This window comes from Gavia stellata, chromosome Z (assembly GCF_030936135.1).
Source record: "Gavia stellata isolate bGavSte3 chromosome Z, bGavSte3.hap2, whole genome shotgun sequence".
Taxonomy (NCBI): Eukaryota; Metazoa; Chordata; class Aves; order Gaviiformes; family Gaviidae; genus Gavia; species Gavia stellata.
Window position 1 is genome coordinate 42,050,839 of NC_082637.1, and position 25,939 is coordinate 42,076,777.

The 25,939-nt window shown below is 40.6% G+C and overlaps 1 protein-coding gene across 1 annotated transcript in view; it reads right to left on the reverse strand.

Moving 5' to 3' along the window:
• Positions 1-5,728: 5,728 nt before the first annotated feature.
• MAMDC2 (MAM domain containing 2) overlaps positions 5,729-25,939 on the reverse strand; it is a 69,240-nt gene continuing 49,029 nt past the window's right edge. The window contains exons 8-14 of the mRNA XM_059833748.1: positions 25,076-25,222; positions 23,945-24,210; positions 13,768-13,861; positions 11,943-12,095; positions 8,071-8,330; positions 6,910-6,994; positions 5,729-6,579 (exon numbers count right to left, since the gene is read on the reverse strand). Of these exons, the coding sequence (XP_059689731.1) occupies positions 6,518-6,579; positions 6,910-6,994; positions 8,071-8,330; positions 11,943-12,095; positions 13,768-13,861; positions 23,945-24,210; positions 25,076-25,222 (1,067 nt within the window). The 3' untranslated portion in view covers positions 5,729-6,517. The remainder of the gene's footprint in view (positions 6,580-6,909; positions 6,995-8,070; positions 8,331-11,942; positions 12,096-13,767; positions 13,862-23,944; positions 24,211-25,075; positions 25,223-25,939) is intronic.

Sequence of the window (25,939 nt, forward strand, 5' to 3'; positions counted from 1 at the left end):
GGAGCCCTCGACGAAGCGGGGGCGCGCCTCAGCGCTCCTCACGGCCCGCTGTCTGCCGCCGGCGCCGAGCTGACAGGCGCCCAGGCTCCATTTCCCCGGCGCCGCCACCGCCATCTTCCCCCCTCAGCCCGCCCTCAACTCCCGGCTGCGAGGGCACGCCCCTCACCTCGCTCTCATTGGTCAGCGGGAAACGGCGGGCAGGTGAGAAGCGCGCTCATTGGCTGACAGGATGGGACTAAGCCGCCGTGAAGCTTTTCATTGGCTTGCAGCGTGCCGCGCTGGTGTCCATTGGCTGGAGGAGAGCGGGGCGGTATGGGGGACCCGGGAGGGAGGTTGTGGGGTTGCTTTCGTTTTCAGAGAAGAAGGCAGGGGGTGGCGGACGGCGGCTGTGCTCCCCGGCACTGAGGCGTCCGCATGGCCTAACAGCCGTGAGGCGCAGCCTGGGCCCCTCTCGGCCGGTGGGATGAATCCCTTCGCGCCTCGCGGGCCGCACCTTCCGGCGGGTGTTGCGGCGGGAGGACGGCGCCTGCGGTCCGGCGTACCCTGCGGTGGAGCGGCGCGGAGGGAGGGCACTGGTGCCTGCGCCGCGTCCCCCAAGGCGGCCCCCGCAGTGCTCACCCCTCAGAGCCTTTAGTGTGCTTCTCGGAGGCCCCTGCCCCGAGCGGAATGGCAAGCAGTTGCGCAGGCCTTGGGGCTGCAGGCCCCGGCCCGCTACCGCTGGCGGCCTTTCCCCGGCGGCTGGGCAGCGTAACGCGGCGCGGGAGAGTGGTGGTAGCGGCTTTCCCACGAGGTGGCAGCACAGTCGAGCAGTTGGGCGGCCGGTGCTTCGGCCGTGGGCACTGCCGAGTATCCCCCTTCCTTCATGGGGACGCGCTTGCGTTCGGGCGAGGGAACTCTTCTTGTTTTCCTTTCCCTGCACCTGTCTGAGTTTCTCTACTTTATCTTAATTTTTAACAAAATAACAGGAAAAGCATTTTTTTACATGCGTTACTTAGAGATCAGGAAGTCTGTAGGAAGGATGGATGTCCTTTAGAAATAATGCTGCAGGAATGCGTGTGTGTGAGATTTTGGCACCTTGACTGCCCGGCAATCACCAGTGTCACTGAGACTCCTCAGATGCCTTGCCTTTCCCACGCACTTTATTTTTTCTGTCAGACCAAGAGTTCCTGCTGGAACACAAGGCCTCATAACTAGCCAAAGCTTCTGTGAGGGACCAGGAGGCTGATTAAGACTACTGAAAGACAGAGATAAGAAACTGCTTGTGCTTAAGTGGATCTAGGTAAAGGAATCGACATATAACTAGAGTGATTTGTCCTAGGAAGTTTACCAGGAAAACAATGTTTTTCCAATATGAACCAGATATCTGGCATGCAGAGGCTTGCAAGGCCACCTGTACGTAAGGAACTGTATCTGTAATACCCAGCAAAGACTGAGACTGCCATAGTAAAGACATGAGAACAGCATCTTGGGTATGGATGTAGTAGAATTAGGACCAATGAGGAAAAAAGTAATTTAAGACAGGTTGCTTCTTTGAGGGGAATTTAGGTAGATGAAGGGAGGTGCAAGGGCAGTGAAAAGGTTATTCCAGATACAGAGGAAAAATGGGGGAAGAAAGATTAAGATCTGTTAAAGAATGAAGTGGACTTCTGTTCCAACAGTATGAGTGCAGATGCCCATAGATAGTAATGAAGCTGACCTGCATGTCCAAGCCTACCAGGACATCAGACAGCCACTTTGGATAACCCACTGGACTCTCCACCAGGTCCATGTCCAGAAGACTTGGTGTAGAAGAATAAAGAAGCATAGAAATGCACCCTAGTACTATGTGGTATGGAGGGGAAAGGATAATAAAATTGAAAGTATGTCATGCATAAGAGTTGTGATAATAGCTTTGTAATAGCTGTGTAATAGAGTGCAAAATTGTATTGTAAATTAGTAACACTGGTGTGTCTATTAGTTAATTAGAATATTAGTTGATTTACTGGTTGGTACTATTTTACTTAATAAATATCGTAGTCTCCTAAATCAGTTACGTCTCAAGCTTGCAGACCAAAAGGGTAGAGTTGGACTCGTTAAGTAACCGAAAGAGAAGGAGGCAGTAGATTAAGGAACCATTTCAACATATTCCCCCTGTTTTCCCCAAAATTTGTCAGGGAGCATTTTCCAGGATCTGTGAGTATGGCTGGTGGTAAGAGCTGGAAAAGAGATGGCGAAGGCCACAAAGGTTCTTGAAAGAAGAGAGCGAGGATGTAAAAGCTAATACAGAACACAAGAGCAGCAAGATGTAACACAGTGCTTAGCAGTGAGCAAAGGAACGTAGCAGAATATGCAGTTGGCTAAGGAAGAGACCGAAATGCTGACGTTGAGAAAAAACATATGCAGGTGGGAAAAACAGGTGGGATGTTTTCTCTTTTCCAAATGTGAGGGGTAGAACCTTTTGGCTCAGTGTGTCATGTTGCAGGAAAAGTGTGCTCTCTTCAGCCTTTTGCCTTACACAGTGGTCCTTTTGGAGTACTGGGTCTCTTGAGTATGGGCAGTCACACTTCTGAGCTGTGTTCAGATCCAGGTAGATAAAATGCCAGGTCTTTTAGTGCTCAGCTTGAGCTGTCTTTGTGAAGCTTCATGACCGTAAAGTTGGATTTCTGTTAGGTGTATTTTGGTGTGACACAATAGTCAGCCAGAATACAGTTTCATTTACATTAGCATAAAGCTAATGATATTTAATGTTGTTATTCTGGTTTTCCATTGGTGTAACTGAGACCTAAATTTGGCAGTCTTTTTGGAAATCAATAAGGAATAAGGATAATGACAAAATATTGAAAGAGTAAAAATGATGAAAGCATAAAGAGTATTAAACAAGAGGACAATAAAAGGGCTTTTCCTCTGATGTCCGGACAAGTTCAGTTCCATTCCCGCACAAAGCTACATTTAGAGCAATCAAATACAAGTCTGTTAGTGTTTGGGGTGTTATAGCTGCTTTTGAAGGTTTCTCATTTCCATTTTATGGACTGTGCCACAACTGGGATCAAAGCAATTACTTGTAGGTTCTCCGGTAGCTTTTGAAGAAATTTGCAGACAGTAAACAGGCCTAGTATAGCAAGGCTCAGAACTGTTCTTTGCCCTGCTGTGGTCCCTGTACAGGTACTGCAGCAGTGAGAAAGGAACAAATAGTAAATAAAAATGGATCCAGGGCAGAAATTAGTTGCAAGGGGAGTTTCTTATTTAGGCAGAGCTCATGGAATGTTTTTTATCTCACCATAAAACTGAAGTTTGCTGGTGGAGAAATCTTACTGCACCTTCCCTAGTTTTCAGATGTTTTGCAGCCATTCTTTCACTAGTCTGTGAATTTCCTGGTCTATAAACTGATATTCAGTAGGCACTAAAGCAATTTAAAACCACCTTTCAAATTATGCCTCTGTTCTTTAATTCCTGCAGCAGAAATGGGTGAAAAGGTGCTGTTGTTCCCTGCTGAAGGAAGAACTTAGGCTTTTTTTTTTTTTGCAGTCAGGACAGTGCTTCACACCCTATGGATAAATACTACCCTCGGTGATACTGACAAAATCATCATACTAGTGAGGTCCCTAAAGAATGCTTAGTGGAGCGCAGAATAGAGTACTTTGCTTATGTTCTCATTCATATCAGCCTAAATCTGATTACTTTGATGGCATGAAGCAGAGTTGCATAAATTGTTAGAGATAGGAATCCAATAGTTACGCTTTGTGCTTCATTTCATTTACTGAAAAGTCCCATCAGAAGTATGGAGAACCACAAAGCCTGATGATTTTAACTTCATTTTCACTTGTTTTCTACTTAGATAATTTGATCTGAATGTTGGTACCAAAGCGTAAGCTTTACTGAACAACTGTAAACTGTACTGACTCTTAGGAAACAGTCCATTGTTTCTGCTTGCTTTCATTTTCAGAATAATAGCAAGAGTGATGTGTTCATAACCAGCTGCCAATGGGGACTGTAGGTAGCTAGGATAGGCAGTTAAGATGTTGGTTCCTTTTGGCTCTTCCTCAGTCTGTAGGAAATAATAAACTGATTCAATCTGTATGGTCAAATAAACACGTTGGTACTGAATGTATTTAATTGAACAATCTCTTCAATTGTTTGTGTTTCACCAAAGTGAAAACTTACTAAAGATGCAAGGGGCCAGATTGTCCCAGGTGCTGTTGATCCTTATAAGCCATTAGGAAAAATGTATACTTTGTTCTGAAAGGAGCAAAGGCTATTCCCACTTTTCAGGGCTCACATCTTGCAGCAACAGCGTGAATGTGGTGGCTGTAAGAATAATTTCTGCGGCTGAATACAGGATCTTCCTGCAGCAGATCAGATTGCTTTCTGTCAGCTCTCTTAGGTGATGTGACCCACACATTTCATAGAATCATAGAATCATTTAGGTTGGAAAAGACTGTTAAGATCATCAAGTCCAACCATAAACTTAACACTGCTAAGTTCACCACTAAGCCATGTCCCTGAGTGCCTCATTCACATGTCTTTTAAATACTTCCAGGGATGGTGACTCAACCACTTCCCTGGGCAGCCTGTTCCAATGCTCGACAACCCTTTCGGTGAAGAAATTTTAACTAATATCCAATCTAAACCTCCCTTGGCACAACTTGAGGCCATTTCCTCGTCCTATCACTTGTCACTTGGGAGAAGAGACCAACACCCACCTCTCTACAACCTCCTTTCAGGTAGTTGTAGAGAGCAATAAGGTGTCCCCTGAGCCTCCTCCAGGGTAAACAATTCCAGTTCCCTCAACCACTCCTCATAAGGCTTCTGCTCCAGACCCCTCACCAGCTTTGTTGCCCTTCTCTGGATGTGCTCCAGCACCTCAATGTCCTTCTTGTAGTGAGGGGCCCAAAACTGAACACAGCATTTGAGGTGCGGCCTCACCAGCGCCAAGTACAGGGGCACTATCACTTCCCTGGTCTTGCTGGCCACACTGTTTCTGATACAGGCCAGTATGCTGTTTGGCCTTCTTGGCCACCTGGGCACAGTGCTGGCTTATATTCAGCAGGCTGTTGATTGACACCCCCAGGTCCTTTTCTGCAGGGTAGCTTTCCAGCCACTCGTCCCCAAGCCTGTAGCGTTGCATGGGGTTGTTGTGACCCAAGTGCAGGACCCGGCACTTGGCCTTGTTGAACTTCATCCAATTGGCCTGGGCCCATCGATCCAGCCTGTCCAGATCCCTCTGCAGAGCCTTCCGACCCTCGAGCAGATCAACACACCCATGCAAGTTGGTGTCATCCGCAAACTGACTGAGGGAGTACTCAGTCCCCTCATCCAGATAATTGATAAAGATATTAAACTGGCCACCAACTGGATTTAACTCTATTCACCACAACCCTTTGGGCCTGGCTGTCCAACCAGTTTTTAATCCAGCAAAGAGTGCGCCCATCCAAGCCATGAGCAGTCAGTTTCTCCAGGACAGTGTTGCGGTAAACGGTGTCAAAGGCTTTACTAAAATTTAGGTAGACTACATCCACAGCCTTTCCCTCATCCACTAAGCAGATTCTCTTCGTATTCAAAATGCTGAATTCAGGCTATTATATTAGGTTCAGTTGTTTCTCATTAGACCAATAACCATAAAGTCTAGAGCAGAGCGATAAGACGATTTTCAAAGTTAAATTTTATTAGGAAGTTATAATAATTTCAAAACAAAACCTTCCACACAAACACATAAAATCTTAAAAATTAACAAGTTGTGTGAATTCAGTTTCCTATTAATATAAATGCAAGGCATCTGTGGTTGGGTAAAGTATAAGTACATTCTCTGTGAGTGTACAAACTCATTTATTAAAAAAAACAAGACTTGTATGTCGGAAAACATATGGCTTCAAAGGGTTTCATTTCACATAGTTCAAAATGTCAGCAGTCTACACTGCTAGAACACTAGAAGTGAGTTTGTTATTGGCAAGGATGACAAATATATTTGTTACAGGAAAAGAATACAAAACCACAAAAAATTGCCAGCAGAGTGTTATGAGTTTCCCAGAGAGATTTGTCATCATGAATAATTGCACTTAAACTGTAGGCTATTACTAGTAGCTAATACTATTTTCTTTATTATTTCAAAATATTTATAATTTCCTTAACAAAAGTCCATTCTGTATCCAACACAAAACATTCACTGAATGCAGATTTAAGATAACACAATATTGGATTTTAATTGTGCACCTTTACTTTCCCCTTTTTACTTATATACCAGAAAGGTTAAAAAAAAAAAAAAGCATTAAAATGAATGATCTGTGCAAAATGGAAAGCCTTTATGTAATAACTGATACCTCATGCAAAAGAGAAAAAAATACATTAAAAACAGTCTAAGAAGCCCTGAGTCAATAATTTCATTGCAAAGGCGAGGAACATGAGTGCTCTGAGTTCTTCCTATCCATCGGTGCATATTCAAACCAGTCCAGTATTCACTTAAAACATATTTTAAAATAGGCAGTTTGTGCAGTTTCTCACATACAAATCTTCTATGCACTTCATTCCTTTCAGCAGACTGTATTTAATACTCAATTTCATTTAAGCTGTCAGGGTAGCCTGATGAGAATTGAATTTCTTCCACTTCTAGAATATAAGGAATGGGGAGATACTGTAATTATGTATATTTTTATCATACATAAGAATGCATATGACAGAATGTAATTACCATACTGGATTTAAATGGGACTGCCATACAGTTTTTAAAAAGTATTACAGCGTGTTTACTAGTCTGGATTCTGAGGATGGTCTCACATGTTATTAGAAAACAAAAATTCCGCACTAACCCAGCAGCATGATACTAAATTCAGATTCATTCAGTGGGGATTCAAGGGAAGAAGTATCACCTATCTTATTACAAAAAGCACTGTGAATCGCTAGATGTTTCCTAAGAGAAATAAAGTATGTTTAACTTACCTAAACAGGGTCCTGCCTGGAACAGAATATCATCAATAGCAGTGTCACTTCTCATTGACACACCGCGGATTGCCTCAAAAATAATCTGTAAAGGTAGGACACAGCTTTTCATGAATCCCACTGGAGGAAGAACTTAAAAAAAATAATACCCATGCAGTCTATTCAAGGATCTAGTGTGTTCTGAAAGCCTGCTTCTTGGAAAGCAACTTTTATGCTCCATGAGTCAGTTCATTGCCCTGGTCAGAGAATTTGGGTGTGTGATATGCTGAAGGAAGCAAATTTGTTCTCACAATTTGTTAAGAAATTGCTGTGTGTTATAGACTACTGATAAATTTCCTCTAGTGATGTGGCATTTCTGTCTTGCTTTTCAGCCCAAATGTGTAGCCCATATGCCCATATGCAAGCAAGACTTGAGGGGGGAAAAAAAGCATTACAATATTATGTTGTGGTCTTCCTGACGAAGCTAAACTTACTTTTCAGTGAAAGGTTTCTTCCCCCCCCCCCCCCCCCCCCAATTAATTTCCAGGCTCTTAAGGCAAAGTGATTAAAAAAGCCCACACAACATCCCTGGTTAGTGATCAGTGCAGTTTTGTGCCTGGTGCTGTTTCTGTCAATAGCAATTTCAGCTTCCTCTTGGACAGGGAAACTGAAGCAGGCTTTGTCTCTGGCAATACTGAAATGATGGCACTGTTGAAACCAAAGTCAGAGCTCTGGCTTTGCATCATCCCTTGCCTTTGGTGCCACCTCAGAAAGATCATCCTGTAAGCAGCAGCCATTTTATCACAGCTTAGTGGTTATGTCAAATCTGGACAGGGCTTTAGACAGCTGAAGGAAAAGAAATGGCACAAGTGGTCTAAATAAAAACTGCCACTACTGACAAGAAATGATGGGAAAACAGCATTTAAATACTTTAAAAATATAATTTTGAATTAATGAATTAATAAACTATTTTTATACTTGAGGCTTATTAATATCTTTAATAATTCCCTCCCTACCTTCATTTGTAAGAAATTACAGGTTACTTCAGCTTGTTCAGGTGTCCATTCAATGCTATCTACATTTTAACATTTTAATTTTTTTCATACAGCCCAAACCTTGGATTCTAGCACATAGTTCAGTTCAGTATTCCATTTTGACTGCTTTTTGTTTGTTTTTTCTTACCTGGTAGTTTCTATCACTTTCATATTCTATCAGTCCCCTTAACCATGAGATGCTTTGTTCCCCTGTCCTCCTCCACAAAGGAATCTCTTCATCGTCACCTTCCTTTCTTAGATAAACACTTAATAATCCAGACCCAGCTCCATACATGTGATAGAAAAATGTCAAGCATTGTTTTCCAGAGGTTCCTCTTAGTGATCTTGAAACCAGATACGCTCGCTGTCCATAGACCATGTTGGATGCCTCTATATACATGTAGTATCCTTAAAAAGATATACAAGCAAATATTAGCAAAGTAGAATACATTCTCTCAGCATGTTCATTATGCTCAACGTGCTCATTATACCAAAAACTATGATTGAAACTATTTTGATAAAAATTCTTATGCCATAGACTGTTATATATGTGAACTGTAACATTTGTGATACTGTAATAATAGGGTAGTGTAATAATGGCAATATTTGTGAATGCTAATATAAGAACACTTAAAAACTTGTTTATATCTGATGAAATACATAGCAACAGAACAGAATATAAAGTAAGAAAAAATAGCTGTTCTTAAACCAGGAATGCATTCTGACAGTGGTCGATTAATTGGAATTCAGAGACAGCTGCATGTACATCTGAGGGTACAGTTTAGGCAATGGTTGGAACTGATGCTCTTAACAAAGCAAATGGATTGAAATACCTCTTTTAAATCACATATGACATCAATAACATTTTTCTTTCTGTGACCAAGATATGAAGAAACAAGTGAGGAAAACTAGACTCTCTAGAATCCATGAATGAATGAAATATTGTCATGAACTCTGATCTGTGGAAAAATTAGTCATTAATTGGTGGCAGGCAAATTAATCCCCCCACCCCCAATCCCTCATTTGGTTATTTCCAATTGGAGCAAACTGTGGTGTGTCAGAAGACTGAGGAGCATCCCCACATCCCATCTGCTGCGTATGACAGCTGTTCTGTCTCTTGAGATGCACACTCCGCCAGCAAGCAGTGAACTCAGATTTTGCAGCAGCTCTTTATGCAGTCCCACTGCTCCCTTTTTGTGGTGTTGGAGAAAACAAGCTGCACTTCTGCCACCACAAGTCCTGGCAGTGAGGTTGCCTGCAGAGGGAGAGGGGATTCCTAAGGATCAGTGAGGCAGCAGAAAAGCTGAGAGTGGCAAGAGCAGCAGGTGGATGCTTGGGGTGTCTCTCACAATACTCAGAGTCCTATGATCTACACAAACCCATGCTGAAGACATGCCCTCTAACCCAGGTTGTAGTTTGGTGAGCAGCAGTGGCAAGAAAGGGTGAAAAGGAAGATTACAGCTGTAGGTCTGTAAAGAAACTATAATTTCATACAGCATGTTGGAAGATTCCCAAGGCTATTTATACCAAACCAAGTGCAAGCCATTGCGAGGATTTTGATGTTTGCTATGCTTAAAAGTTCCTTGAGTTAAAAATAGAAACCTACAGCTCATACTACAGTATAATAAAATAACTTGCCTTTAGTTCTAAAGCCTGAATCATATTATAAACTTGTTGGAAAGACTAGATCAGCTGTTGGTTTTGTGAATTCAAATCCACGTGTTTCTCAGCACATCTTGCTGCAAAGACATGTGTGAAATAAGGTATAAACATTGCTGTCATAGGCCAGGCTTAAAAGATTCTCTTGCTTCACCCATTCTAAAGTTGAGCTATCAGCCACAGATCTCAGAATACTTAGTGATCTACATAAACTGAAAATAGGTCTAAAGTCAGTTTCTGCCTTAGAAATCAAGAAAATTGTGCTAACAGCCCATTCCTCTTCTTGAGCAAGAAACTCTTTCAGTATTGCTCCTACTATAAGGAGAGGGTTATTGTCCTTGGAAACAGAAGAGCTGGGATATAGAGTATTTGAAAGAGGAAGAATAAAATATATTACCGAGGGGATAACCAGGGGAAAAAAAAAAAAGCATCAAACAAACCTGAATGTTGAATCCTTTTACAGAATTGAGTTTGGTTCCCTACCGAAACAACCAGCAACTTTAATGTGATGTAGTCCTTTTGGATTGTATTTTGTAGAAAAAAAGGTTCTGCCAGACAATATAGAGATGGCCTACAGATGAATCTCCAAGAGTGTCACCCACATTTCAAAATAAAAACTCTCAAATTAACTTTAAGAATTGTTAGGAAAAATTCTCATTTCTTTTAAGGCTGGTGATCACATGTCTAGTTGATGCAGAAGAACTGGACAGCATGGGTAACAAAGACTTACAGACAGTATGTCATGTAATTCATTCTTATGTCATCTAATTTTTAAATGGAAAAGGGACAAGAATTTCAATAGTCTCTTTTGAAAGTCATTCCACAGTACAAAAGTATCAATATTGGGAAAATGTTCTTGATTTGTAGGTAGCCTACATTGTCCATTTAGAGAACTTAGGCAACAGAGCTGGTCAGAATATGGTCAGATTTGTAAGTAATGTTTCTCATTTTTATTTCACAACATGTAAGAAAAGTTTTAAGCTTTAAAACTTACTTATCTCTGAAGGCTATTCATACTTCCACCCAGAATCAGTACTGTTTAGAATTAACAATGGCAGAACATAATTTGTCGGTGATCTGAAATTTCAAGCCAAAGAGAAACATTCCCATCTGCATTATCAATTCTGCATGTAGGATTTTGGCCATACAGTCCCCCACACCATGAATTTACATCTCTGTAGTCAATTTTCACACCTTGCTCAGGATGCAGCTATTACAGGAATTTTACCAGGAGATAGGAAAGGGAGATTTTGCTGACCATGCACAAAGCCATCTTTTCAGATAAAGGGATCGGAAACAAGACAAAACCTTTGTTATTTTATTAACTAGAAGCATTTGTTATTTTGTTAACTAGAAACAAAACAGTTTTCCAGAGTAACTTGAATTAAGCTTGCACAGAGCCAAACTTCATACACACAGCTGAAAGAAGTATGCTTGATAATGCTTAACATGGTTTACACTCAATCACAGTTGACAGAATAATAATAGCTTTTGGTGAGCCTTTGGAGCAGGCCAACTGCTTTTGTAGCCCAGCTAAAATTTGTAACAGACTGCATAGATGGCTACTGTGAATAAGACAGCTTGTCTGCATCTGACTTTATAACTTGTTGAATGAATGCTCACCACTGTGAAGGAGGGCAAAACCAAAGGCCCCAGAAGCCTTTTTAAACCTATGTAAGCATTTGAAGTTCAGAAGCCTTAGGGCAGTTTCATCCATTGTACTGAAGTCAGGGGAGTTGTTACTGAGGTCCTCTTCTGCAGGAACATGAGCACCCAAGGCAGCGACACAGTTCATCATTTTCAAAGGTCACCAGGTACTGCCCCCGGTTTGGGAGCAATTCTCATGCAGTTTTCTGTGTGATTGCTCATGCTAATGGAGGCCCCACTTGCCTAAATACTTTAACTTGCACAAGTGAGGTTATGGAGCAGATTTTCAAGACAAAGGATAGGTGGGACCTCTTTTATTATCCATGTTTTCTTCTAAGTTTGAACAGGTGTTGATGCAGAAGAGCCCCCAACCACTTATTTGCCTTTAAGTTTCAGGGAATATTCATGTAAACTAGGGTTTGGAAGAAGGCTTTTCTGCGGGGTCTGGAGAGTCATCCTGTCTTTTTTTCTCCCAAAGGAAAGGGCTACTTGAGGATATGAAGACCAAATTACCCACCTGGTCTGCAGATAATTCAGGTTAAACATCACATTCTCGAAACCATCTGTGGGTCCCTGAGAAATGCGTTTACTTCATTTGATTATTAACTGTTCTGACCAGAACACTAAAAACTTTCTCTGCATTCTAAGTTAAAATTTCAAAGCATTTTTGATTAACTATCAAACTCTGAAAGTTCAATGTGGAGCTTAACTCACCTACCCCAGTCGTGTGGTCTCCTTTTGGTCCGGTGTAAGAAGTGGGAGTTGGTCCCCTCCTCCTGTGCCAACTGCCACGACCTCTCCTCTTCTGGGTAAACACACACTCATCTTTCTCAAAAGTACACTCTCCAGGATTGGGCAGCAATAGATCTATAAGGAGAGGACATTGTTTAAAACTGCAAATATATTAGACAGATATATGGAGAGATTACACAAGCAATGGATTGCATTCACTCACGTGCTGAAATCACTTAAATCTACCTATATCACTTATACAGTAGTCACAAGCATATAAAAGCTAGCTTCAAACTGATATACGAAGTGTAATTTCATTTTCTTCATAGTGTTGGGGAATTCTGTGCCCTAGTCTGGCTCACTAGCATGTACTAACGTTCTTTAAAACATCTCTTACAGTTTATTATCTCATCATAGCTCTTACTCCGCAGTGGGCTCTACCAGTGTAATTTTCTTCACTACTGTGGCACCCCATGCAGTTTAATGAGCTCGAGGATGTATAACATGCATATTAAATGAGTCTTGTCAAAGATTGGAGTTTCTGTGATCTGAAATCAAGCGGCACATTTAGCTCTCATGTTCCCTTGGCACCAGATTCTAATATTGCATACAATAGACCACAAAGCTGCAATTACTAGAGTAGTTCCATTATTTCAGTTCTATTAGATGATGCAGAAGAGGGAACATTGTCAATTCAGGTGCTCGCCAGCAAGCTTCTGTCAGGTCTTCTGCTATAATCTGAATTTGTAGTTCAGGAGTAGACACTCTGAGCTGCTTTCACCTTTTGGAAAGGAGGAAGCCTTGATGCCTCACATACTCTGGGGCATTTTTCAGGCATTTTTTTGCTGCCATCAGTGACAAGTCCCCATATGACTACACACCCAAGTATCAGTTTTGCACCTTTGGTTCCTTTTCAAATTATGTAGGAACTACAGAAAGGCAAAACAGACAACTATCAGAAATACTTCAGAAAAATGGCATCTTGTTTTATACATTTGACTTCTTTCTGTTCTGTAATGGTTAGCTGCCTGAATGCGTGAAATCCAATCAAAAGAAGTCATTAGAAAGTTCTTATTACATGGCAATATAAATGGCATGGTAGATCAGCCTCATCACCATTTCAAAAGCATGGCTTTATTCCGAAGAAGAATGGGATTATACATTGTGCCTGTCTCATGAGAATGGTTTCCAAATTAGGATACAATCGTTGCATTGTCAGACCTCAAAAAGCCCCAGAAGAGGGAGTTTGGGTGAGTTCAGAGAGGATAGCCTGTACATGTCAGAGGGTAAAGTCTCGCTCAAAAACATTCAGTTCCTCCCACTACAGGAGGGAGACTGAAACTTATCTTATCTGTCTTCATTAGAGAGCTGCAGCTCAGATAAAGGGCTGTGTCTTGGCCTTGCACAACGTCCATATCCGGACTAAAAAGAATAATGCTATGTTTTGAAAATGTTGCTTTTGGGTCCATTCCTGGTTTCATAAAAGCCACTTGACAACCCTCTGTTGGACTGTTGTTTTTTAAAAAATTGTAATGCCCCAAAAGGAGCGCTCACCTATATACAACCGCACTGGCATCAGTGAAGTTAATTAGGAGTTAGCTGGTACCCCTGTGAGGAAAAACTGGTCCTCGCTGTAGGTATGCTACTGCAAAAACAGGATTTATGCAATACTTATTGGAAAAAGAAAGGAAAGGAAACCACAGTGGGATGAAGGCAGCTGTAGGATAGGCTTGGAAAATGAAGACATGCGATGAACTCTTACTAAAAAGGGTAGCAGCTGTTGGACAGCAAATATACATGGTCTTACCAGCAGCCTGGCAGCTTCCCAGGCTCAGTGATACATCATCCAGTGCCACAAGTCCACAGTCCCAGAAGCTTTTACACCAGCTGACAAAGACAATCTGCAATGCATGAGGGAAGTTTCAGGTATCTAACAAAAGCTGGCACTGCTAAGAGTCTGAAATTTTAGATTTTTCCAAATGCACTAACATTTTTGACATCTGCAGAACAGAAATGATGAATCCACTTTGTTTTGGCACATACTAGTACTGCCAGTGACTGAAGTTTCAAATCCACTGGGGTTTACATATATGTTTTCATTCAACAGAAAGTGTTTTTTCACTTTTATAGGCAAATGATGTATCTCGGTATGTAGTTTCCATTTTATCAGGAGAGTATGTATTTTTTAATGTATGAGAAAACATGACTCACTGAGACAGTTGCAGTTTCCCCCCTCACCACCCCCCCCAAAGAAAAAACATGAACAGCTTAAATGTCCTCAGCTATCTTATCCTTACAACCACGAGGTTTTATCTGTGGAAAAATAAATTTGAAAGAGTAATGCAGAGTGCTGACCACCTCCAAAGGTTGACACAGTTCTGTTTGAATTACAGAAGACACAATAAGGTTTATTTTGTGAAAATACTGCTGGCAGTTTTCTTTGCCTAACTACTGCAAACCGTCTGTCTGACCATTTGGGTTATGACCATAGTTTGGGAGGAGCTTTTCAAAACAATTCCTTGGTGGTGAGGTCTGAGCTAGTGCCTGGAGATGGATGAGTGTCACTTCTAACAGTTCAATATTCTGGAACAACTGTAAACACCTCGGTTACATATCAGAGGTTAAATGCTGACTAACAGTTTCATGTGGATACAAAAAGGTTGTTAAAAGTCATTGATGCATTATTTAATATGTCCTCTTTTAACAGCCTTGGTAACACCTTCAGTATGGTCATTATACTGGATTTTGCTCAATTGCTTTGCTATGTAGTATTTATTTACCCATCTGCTTATGAAACAGCCTGGGACGTAGCTACACTTTAACATTTGAAGCATGTATGGGTTATGCTGCCCAGAATGGAGCAATTTTCAATGTCATTTTCCATTCAATGCTACCAATCCTGGTAATACTGATTATCTGTCTTGTAAACTGTTACAGATGTGGACTTGAGGAGTGCCCCTACACAGCATGCACAACTGCTCAGTGTATAGTGACCTAAAACTGGCCTTTTTTTTCTTTTTTTTTTTTTTGATAGACCTGCTGTATTACCCTTAAGGTTTAACAGAACAAAAATTGTTTCCTAGTTCATTCTCAAGAAACAGGCGTTATCTATTAAAAAATGGTAGTATCTCTTGGAATAAAGAATACAACAAATACTGACGTTGGGTGGACGTCATTCACCAGACTTTTAATAAATGCATTCTGGTGAGCATCTGTAATAAACTAAAGACGTATTATAGTCTTAAACCCAAGAATCTTCAGAAAACCACACATGAAAGGGTGAGGTCAGTCCTCGTTTGTGAAACAACATTTCCACACTGTGGAATCATGTTGTAAGTGATGTTTTCCTATTGACATCATTGGGAGCAGGATCAAGTTCTTTATCCTTAAATTGCAGTAATTTGTTCCATACAAGGTATGTAATTACCCATTGGATCCTGCAGAAAGCCCTCAATTTCAAAGGCATCACAACAATAACTGTTGGTCTCTCAAAGGCCATTGAACCAGTAGTCTTTGTACAATCAAAGGATTGATCTGTTTCAGTGACACTTGTAAACTTGTTCAGCTTTGTCATCTGTAGCTTTAGTGTTACTAATTCTCCACTTGCTTTTTGTGGTGTTGAGTGACACGCTGCCATGAGCACACTTTATAATTGCACAGGGGTGGGGTGGGGAGCTTGTGCTTGGGAATGTGGAGTTTCCAGTATTAGCTATAGCAAATGTACTGAAATTGTTCATTGTCCCCGCAGCTTGTTCTGTTGTTATGTTCTTGATTTAGTTTGAAGCAACAGGGTAGAACATGTTTTTATTCACAGGTCAAATTTATTCAGTCTTCTTTTGTCCTAAATGTCCTTTTTTGTCATAAAGGCACATCTTTGATTATTTGAACTTTACCTACCAAAATGGTACGAATTTGGATTTACTCAGCTACTCATTTTCACCCTGCGTCAGATGTCTGAATCCTTTGTACAGTCTCGATAGGACTAATCTCATGATGCTTTACATTTGTTCTTGTTTTGAATTAAAATATTTCCTAGGTCAATTCTTCCAAAAGAAATTTTTATGAAGTTATCTCATCCCTTGGAGAAGAGAATAGGGGGATTTTTGTGTTCAGCTCACACTTTCTTCATAAAACAGGACAGATGAACAACATACTAATTGTTTCAAACTAGGTAACAAATCTTCCTGGACTTGCATGCTATCTTGGAGGCTAAATTAAAAACATTATCCAATGGAGGCAGTTGTTGCCTGTGTTAGTGAAAAATAAAACATATTTTCCTCCTGTGTCTCTTTTTGTTCCAATAACAGGACACAGCCAGGGCATTAGTTTCTTTCCAAATCACTGCCCCAATTTCTGGAAGCTGGTTTGTTAATTTTCCAATGCTTAATCAATGCTCCTGGCCTGCAGCCTCAAAGTATCAATAATCAGTTCTTAGCATTTATCCTGGATTATATCAGCAAAGAGCAACATAGGATGAGAACAGCTGGTAGAGCAAGCAGGGTTTCACTTCTCCCATGACATGTTGTTGGGTCATTCTGCAGACACCGGATGAGGTAGAAAGGACTTCTCATCCTTAGCACTCTGCATCTCTACAAGTAGATGTGAGTTAAAACGTATGCATATGAAGTTTACCTGCTTCTGGAGGAGAAGAAAGAGTGGGACATGCAGTAGGGTACCTCAAGAAGTGTGAGGAAGGACTAATGGGGACGCTTGTAGAAAGAGGTTTAGAGGGAGCTGGACTGAGAACAGCAGAAAAGGAGAGAAGATGCCCCCAGATCACTATGGATTCTGCGTATTTTCTTTCCTACTTGTTTATCCCAGAAAATAGAACTCTTGCTCAATTAGAGAGCCAGACCAGCCAAACAAAAGAAAAACTGTGACAGAAGCCAAATCTGGTGACTTAAGAGCAAGCTATGCCTCTGCAGCAAATTAGTTTACCTGATTCCATCCTAGTGAATGTTCCTGGGTTTTAACTACATTCTGTATACCTGTATAGACACAAAACTCAGTCTGTCACTTAGACACATATTTATGTTCAATTTCTTAAAGGATAAAGGCATTTATAGTGGAGTCTGAGGTGGGTTTTTGTGAGAAGCAACTGTTGTAATTTCCATACAGTGACACAAAACTCGGTATTACGAAATGCAAAAATAATTTGAGCACCCGAAACTAAAGTGTGACGTGACACAAAGAAGCAGTCGTTTTCACAAAACAGGGAGCCTGACTTTTCAGTCAGTTAAGCTAGTACGCAGCCATATAAGCACATAAGCCAGGGACCCATCACTAGCACAGGGAATGGGAGAACAATTCTGATTCTCCCAGAGCTGTTCGATACAAACTTTATCAGTGTAGCCCAAGTTACTTTTAACTAGTTTAATTACACTAGATTTTAAATGGCTTGTTTTTCTTTGGCTTAAACAGTCAGAAACTGATTTATCAAGAATGCAAGTAAGCTATTAAGCCAAAATTAGAATGTCTGCAAGCTTCTGTCATTTAAAATAAACTGATCTAAAATGGCACTCACCAGGCAAGTTCAATTTCTTGCCACGGAAATACAATGAGCTTCTGCGGGAAAAATAATGGATTATGAAAGCTTCTACATAAATAATTGGATAACATTGGTAATAAGCTTGTGACGTTTGAACAAATATTTTTGAAAATCTTTCCTGTCCAAGGGCCAACGGGTTGCAGAAACAAACAATGAAAAGAGAGGCATAAAGTTAACGGAACAACCTAGGGCCACAGGCTGTTAATGCGACATCTATATTCAGTGGATTGCACTGTCTAGTAGAGAATGCTGCCTGCACAGAAATGTATGCAGGACACTGATATCCTCAGCTGTCCCCCAGGGTCCTCCTAGATTTCCAGAAATCTGGTTTTATGGCTCTATTCTCTTTTCAGTGAAGCAGCTTCCTTGGCTCTTTTTATAAAAGGGAAAGGTTCTTGCCTTTAGACTGAGGAGTCTTGTCAGATGATGTGGCATCGTAATATCACAATATTAAGTACCCAGAACAAAAATTGAGTAAAAAAAAAGGAAATGCCAGCTAAGTATCACAGACACCAAAAGGAGGTATGTAATATTTCATGCAACATATCTCCTTGCTTAGCTACTGTGAAGATGCAGGCCACTTAGGTAACACTTTCTAACCTGAATAATTTTTACAGTTTCTGAAATGTCATTTCCATAACCATATATCAAACACCACAGACAGTGGGGTAGACATTGTGCAAGCGCTAATCCTACTATTTACAGACCCTAATATTCTTATTTTAAATAGGCATTTCCAGTGACTGTTCTTTAAGAAATTTCTAGTTTTAAAGGTGAGAGAAGGAAGGGCAGAAGGGCCATACTATAAAACTGCAGCTCATTCCAACCTCTTTAGGTTGCATACCTTATTGTGGGAAGACTGATCAAGGGTTGCGTCAGAACAGTACCAAAAAGCTCGTTTATTTGACGCAAGTGAGGGTTTTTCAGAGGAGGAGGAGGAGATGTCTGCCCTCTTCCACTTGATACCTGACTGGAGAACTGTGCCCTTTATACTAGTGACTCAGTCACAGGGACCTAGGACTTCATCATATATCCAAGATTGCTTTAGTCATTTACCTATGACTTTGGCGGACAAGTGGGAGACACAAATTTCTCAGCAGCAAAGAGAAATGCTAGAATAATTTAATACTGAGCGTCATCACAGTGGTGGTGTGAGAGCAAAGGTCCGAAGATCCTCATATCAAGCCCGAGGAAGGCAGAGGGGTGATCATGGATGTTTAGGGAAAACAGTACAAGAAACAAATCAACCATAAAGCTATTTGTACCATTATATTATGTTCAGCCTGCAGAGAGTTGAAGAACTTGCTGAACTGGAGGTCACATCTGTACCACTGTGTTTACGGTCACTGTGAGGTCTGTTTTCCATAAATTTGGCTAGTCCCTTTTTAAATGCATGTATACTATTGGCCTCCACAGCATCCTGCAGCAAAGGATTTCAGTGTTTAGTCATTCTCGAAAAAGTCTTCCCTTTTGTTTGTTTTAAAACATGTAAATATTGGAGTGCAACACTCAGTCACTTGATTTTGCTTTCTTACAACTGCAGCTAAAATTAGTTATGGAGGATGAGTGAAAACAAACAGATGAACTCAAAGAACGAGTGAGGGCAAAAAAACATCAGAGAGGAAGAAAAGTAGACTGAAAGAATGAAAACCCTAGAAATGCTGCCACAACTACTCTGATGGAAGTAGGGTGGACTGTTGCGATGTCAGCTACCTTTCTGAGGATTTGTTTTTGAACTCTGTGGAAGGTATTCAAGCACTACAGCACTAGGTAACATTGCAAAAACTTGCATGAATGGATAAACAACATGAGATGTTTACTTTTGAAAACCTGAACTTCAGAATGGTGAACCAACTTTAACAGAGATGAACAGAACTGATGTAAGTAGACCCAATAGCACTCAAACCTTCATTTTAATCTAGGCATTTGGACTTTGTTGTGAAATTGCATAGAAGAGTTATCTTTCCATGGTGGGGTATACACATAAACACACACACACACAATATTAAAATGCAGATTCTTGCTCCACGGTGCATGTGAGCATCTGCAGGTTGCATATGCCATATGTGAATTCTTCTTTCAGTTAGCTCTGACATTTTCCTGCCATGTATTGGCCTGGAAGATCAGTTTCAGTACATTCAATCAGATCAAAAGAATCTACATTATTTCAGACTCAGATTTTTGTGCTGCCCTTTAAGAGGCTTATACAACAAAGCATGAAGGGTTTCATTTATTTTAATATATGTTAGGAATTTTTTTTTTTTCTTTCCTTCTCATATTTATTCCCTGGGCACTACAGAGTATAAAACCAATACTGTATGTGTATAGGATCATAGGTACTTACGCTAAGTAAAAGAGTGCCTCAAGTGCAAATTGAGAAAGTAGGATTTTAAATTTCCTGCCTTCTTACTAGCATTATGTAGCATATGTATTTGCAGTAAGTACACATATACACATATATATTTATGTATAAACATTTATGACTTGCTTAGCTGGATCATACCCACCTAACCTTTTCAATGTGGTAGTTTCAAAGTGTCATATTAAAGCCTGTCGGCCAATTTCATGTTTCCTGCTCACAGAGCACAAGCCAACAATCTGTGCCAGACTGCAGTTAGCTAATTCAAAAAGAACTTGCAAATACCATTACACAAACGAAGAGATGAAAATCGGAGCCTTTTTATTGTCCTGATGCAAACAAGTATGTTATTAAAACATATCAGATGGTTTTTATATTGTTTTCAAAGCCTTGGGAGTAGTATTCATAGTAGAAGAAAGATGAAGGACATAGGTAATCAGGTATTTTAGAACAATTGTTTTCTGACTGGAAAATCGTTATGACCTTCAGTACTCCCTGGCCAAAGCAGCCTAACAACTGCCTCACTGACTTTACTGGCCATTAAGGAACTGACAGGAGACTGTTTACTCTTTCCACAGGAGCTGACCCAATCTACAAGTCACACCCCGTAACCAAGAACTCGATCAGCCAAACTACTGTGCATGCCTACAACTTCTTATCATATAAGTCTAGACATGATGCATCTCGGAAAACAATACGATAGGCACATGAGCCACCACATCTATATTAGAGGAAAGGTGGGAATCCTAGCTTATTTTGAGACCACCTCACACCATTAAAAGACTGTTTTTCACTTGCTTATAACATTGCCAAGACGAAATGATTTCAGCTCAGACTTTCCATGCTGGGTCCTTGCTTCAGGCTTGTTTTGGAAGTTTTAAGCCAAAACAGTTCCATCATTTCCTAGAACAAGGCTAGGAAAAAAGGTTTTATTTTGCCCCTGCTTAAAAAATTCTTTGAAAAGCTGGGGCACTCCTAGGCTTTGGAGTAGGAGCATGAAATGTGTCAGGGTTTGGTCTTTGTGCCAGAACTGTGCTTTCTGTCAAGTCATTAGTTTTTGAAAAACTAAAATTTGTAAGAACTGGGAGAAGCAGGGCAAACAGACTGGCACATGGACAGGATTAGAAGGAAAATAATGGGACTGTCCAGAGCTGGGGAGCCAGGACTAAGATGGGGAATGGGGGGCAGCGGTTTCTGCCTATGGGGCAGGATAGATAAGACAAAGATGCATCAGTGAGGAGGCAAGAGACTCAAGGACAGGTTGGAGGAGACAGGACAAGAGAGGTCAAGCTTCAGTGAGCTTGTTTCTCTCATGTCTCTCTATCCTGTCTCTCCCTCCAGAGCCTGAAGTGTAATCCCTGAATTGCTGGTTCCCACCACTCCTTGCTGTCAGGCAAAACGTGCTCTGATGCACCTCCACCACTGACCTACATTGAAGATGACCATTCAAATCAGTGTTCCTTGTCAGGTATTTCACTAGGTCCTAGTCCTACCCATCCTTACAGATAACTAACCTAGGTATTTATACAATGCCACAGTACTCCTTCATTTCCTTCTGTTGGTTTGGAAAAGAAGAAACAAAAAAAATTAAGCATGTAAGGACTTTTTAAAGTACTAAGGTTGAAGAGTTGGACATGAGATTGCAAGGAAAAGCCAGATTTGGGTTCAATGTGCAACTTCATTCAAGCCTGCTTGTGCATATTGCAAGCAGAAAACCTGTAACTACAGCATTTTTTCACCCTTGCCTTATGGCAAGCAGACACATGCTTAAACTTTGGCATCATTTGTCTTTTGTGTGCTACCTTCTCAGCCGTAAACATATATTGATACACTTTTCCATATTGACAGGCTCCATAACTTCACTCATTGTCTTCCATGTACTATTGGTCTAAGGAAAACTTTATAAACTGATGGTGCATATACATACACAGCCATCATGAAAACCATAAAACCGTTATACAAAGTTCAGCACATTATTGCTTGTGCATAATTTATTATGCACCAATGGCATCTACTATATATGCAAAACTGCAGCTTAATCCCTATTCTAAACCTAATTCAATCTTCCAATCCAGGAAAAAAGACAGTGTGAGAGAATAGATTTAAACCAAGGCTAAGGTAGAACTTCACACCGCTCCCGCCAAATACATAGTTATTTGGCTAAGATGTCAGAATTATGATATGCTGAACTCATGCTGAGTTCTCTAAAGCCCAGTAAATCTCTCTTTTTATGATATATGAGGAACGCCTCCTCAACAGAAACATTTTGCAACTTGTTTCTGTGGGAAAGAAGGCTTTCCCATCACAAGGCCTGAAGGACCCACTGAAGGTTTTTGAGAACTGCCAGAGGCCAAAAAACCCTCCTGCTGCAAAGCACAGGGTTTCTTCCCTCCTGCAGACCTTCAGCTCAGAAGCAGCGAGGATATTCCCTTGATTTCTTTATTCTCCCCCGTGCTGCTGTCCCCATCTGTTACTGCCTACAGACAGACTGGTAACTACAGACATGAAAGCTGCAATTCATGAAAAGCTTTCCATCCCAGGCAAGCTTCTTCACAAGTGTTTTAGATATACTAATTTCTAGGAAAACATAAAAATAGTTCTTCATAAATTCATATTTGAAAATAATTTCCATGTAAATGCCAGATGCTAAAAAACCTGCCACGTCCAAGGCTATAAACCATTTTTAACAGTCATGCTCAGCTGTCATCACTACTCACACAGTGTATTATGCTACACAAGCTACTGAACCTTTTTAAAAGTAATAAAGAAATATGTAAACAGGAGATGCCAAAAGTATGTTATAAGCTTGCCTTTTTAACCAATACCTTTTCATGACTTTAAAAAAAGAGAAAAATACTTTTCTGCAAATATTTTGGGATGATACTGAGAGACTTTTCTATCATGCATTTGCTGGGCAGTACTAAAATTATTTTTTTTCTATATCAGTTGAAAGTGAATTAGAAATTCTATTATGTTTTATGCATAAAAAATACGTACATAAAAATCCCATCAATTTTTAAAGACATCTGAGAGAAAACACTAGCCAACAACTAGGACCAAAATTTTCAGCATAAATTTCCCTTTTAACACAGTTAGGCAACTTTTTTTTTGGTGACTTTTTTCTTTTACAGTAGATTTACTTTGAAGAAAAACACTTTTTTTTTTTAAGAAAAGTTAAACTCAGTAACTACTGCAATTAAAAAAAATTACCTTGTAGTGGGGAAAATGCTCAAGATGTTTGTCTATAATTTAGAAATACCCAAGTTACAAGACAAGTTTTCATTCATATGTTCATAGTACTATCTCACTGTGAAAAAAAGCTGGATTTATCTCAGTGTCATCAGGTAGTAATCCATCTGGTCCTCCTTAGATGACTCACAGATAGTGAAAACCCATTACAGAAATCAGGATAACCACAGAAGTAGAAGTCGGTCTTTGTAAAAAGACTGGAGGTGAGGAATAACAGCAGCTTGAGGACTTACTCAGGACGTGATGTGAAATATTATGTTATTCTTATTAACTTGCTGAGATAACAAAGTGGCCTCTCCAACCAGACATAGCAAATACAAGTCCATTGCTCTAAATTACGCCAACTTCTGGTTTCGTATTTTACCCCAGTGGTTGATTTTAGGGAAGTAGGAACGGCTCCCCATCTTGACCAGAACTTACCAATACTAATGTTTTAGATTAATTAAAATCTGTAATTGAGTTTGGTGATGCAAATCACATAGGAAACAAAGAAAAATGAGTGAACATGGAGCCTGCTGAGAAATCAAGACCCAACTGGCTTTCGTTAGAGCTCCTCAAGTGAAGTCTCCACAAATACTGTGATTACGGTTGAGAGGACACCAGGGCAACACTGCCCCGTTCCTGGTACGAATCCCCTTTATTGGGGGTCCCATGGGAGCCAGGCTGCAAAGAAATACTCTACTACCCACTGTACTGCCTGGGGAACATTATTTCACTTTGCAGGTATAGCTCCCTTAGGAATAAACCCCAGATAACAAAGAACCCTGGGAGGAGAGGCAAGGGAAATCTCCATCCAGAATTTGGCAGATTTGAAGAGTTGGCTCTTACCTTGCAAGGCATAGGCTTTTTGAAGGAGATTTCAGCTTGAGTCCAAACTCCCTTTGGAGAGTCCAAGACGGACCAGATTTTCTCTTGAACAACATGATTCTCCTCAAAGATATAAACAGCAAGAGTACCACTCATTTTGAAAAACCCGTATAAGGCATAATAAAAACGCAGACAAAACTGCAAGTTTCCTGGCAGGGTCGGGCCGTACAGACGTCCAATGTACCCAGGCTGTGATGTAAACTTTGTGTTCGCCAACAAGTAATAACCTGCAAGACAGTGCAATTATTGAGCGCTTCTAATATGTAATTAGCACAGCTGATTTGCTATTAAAGCATCTTCTGTTATTGCATCAGACTTTGGTTAGAAAAACAGTTTCTACTGGCAGGAAACAGACTACCACACTCTGTTTGAAAAGAAATAAGAATTTTTCTAAAAGCATCCCAGCTACTTCAAGCTAAACTGGCACATGGCTAAGTTACCAGAAATAAGCACTTTTCAAATTTACACTGAAAAATTCTCTGGCCTGCTGACCTCACTGGAAACCTGGCTGTTTCAAGGGTACTGCTCCGAGACCGATGGGGCACAAGGCCTGCTATTCCCTGCACCAAGTACAAAGAGGTGAGACTTTAGCACATATGATTAAGAACCATGAATACTCTACACAGAGATTTGTGAGTTTCAGAACTTACTAGCAAGCCTTTCACTACATGGCTTCACTACACAACATTTCACAGTTTTCCCTTAAAAATGCCAGCTATCCTAAGCCTGGAAGAGCTAAGAGCCCACCATTCCTCTATATTAAAAGCAATGGATGAAGCTACTATTATATTTGCTTGCATATTTTTGTGGAATCACCCCTTCAGTGACTACAGATCAGTATAGTGAAGATATTCTGATTTACAGCCCTGCGTGACTATTCAATAGGTGACCTTCCCCCTTTACATGCTGGGAGGCACAGACAGAGTCCCAGCTAGGACAGAGCAGTGTACACTGATTTTTAATGGCAGGGAGTTGCAGTGAGGCAATCTAACCAGTGTGCCAATGACATTAATTAACAGAGTGAACGATGATACAACAGGTCAACCTTTATATCCAGTTCAACTCTTCTCGTGAAAAGGAGTTTTGATTTACCAAACCCGGTAGTGTGATCTCCTGCTCTATACACGTTACGCTTCACTTTCACTCTGCTCCATCCTGGGCCATCTTTGTGATCCTGGTAAAAATTACACAGATCTTCCTCAAAATTGCAGCCTGCCTCGGCAGGATTGAAAGGAGTTCCTAAAGGATAGATGCATATGTTCTGTTAAGAAGAGCACAGTATAGTAAGCATAGGTATTTGAAGTACAAGGATGTCAAAGTATACTCTGTTTCATCTTTCTTTGCATTACAGAAGATGAGCATGTGCAAAGATGTTACACATATATAGTGCAAAGTCACAGTGATATCAAACTATCAATTTTCTATCGCAAGTGGGTGTTATTTTCTTGTATTTTTGCTGGAGCTAGGAGCAAACCTCCTTCACAGCCCCTATAAAATATAAATAAGCTACAGATATTAATAGAAGATTCGTCCTCCAGGATGTAATGTACAAAGACATTCAGACCATTTGTTTTCATCCTCCTCCTTCATTTGAAAGGTATTTGGACAAAATGAGCGTGAGTGTGCGCATGTGTGAGCATGGGTGTCGTATTTTCATTTCAGTTTCCAAGGCAATAACTTTCTAACATCAACATTTAATATTCTTTTTAAAGACCACTTTTTAAAAAACCCTTTTGTAGTCATGTATAATGTGTGTGCATATGCATGCCCTAAGTATGTAAGTCAAATAGCTTTTGGTTCATGTACCACCTCTGGAGCTATGCCTCACTCATGTTAGCACTGCAGGAAAGAAAGCTGCACCATTTATAGTGAAGTTGATTAAAAGCTAAGCTAAGCTCCTCAGCCCTTCTGATGGCTCCCTCTCAACCTGCCATGTGGAATTCATGGGTCATGATT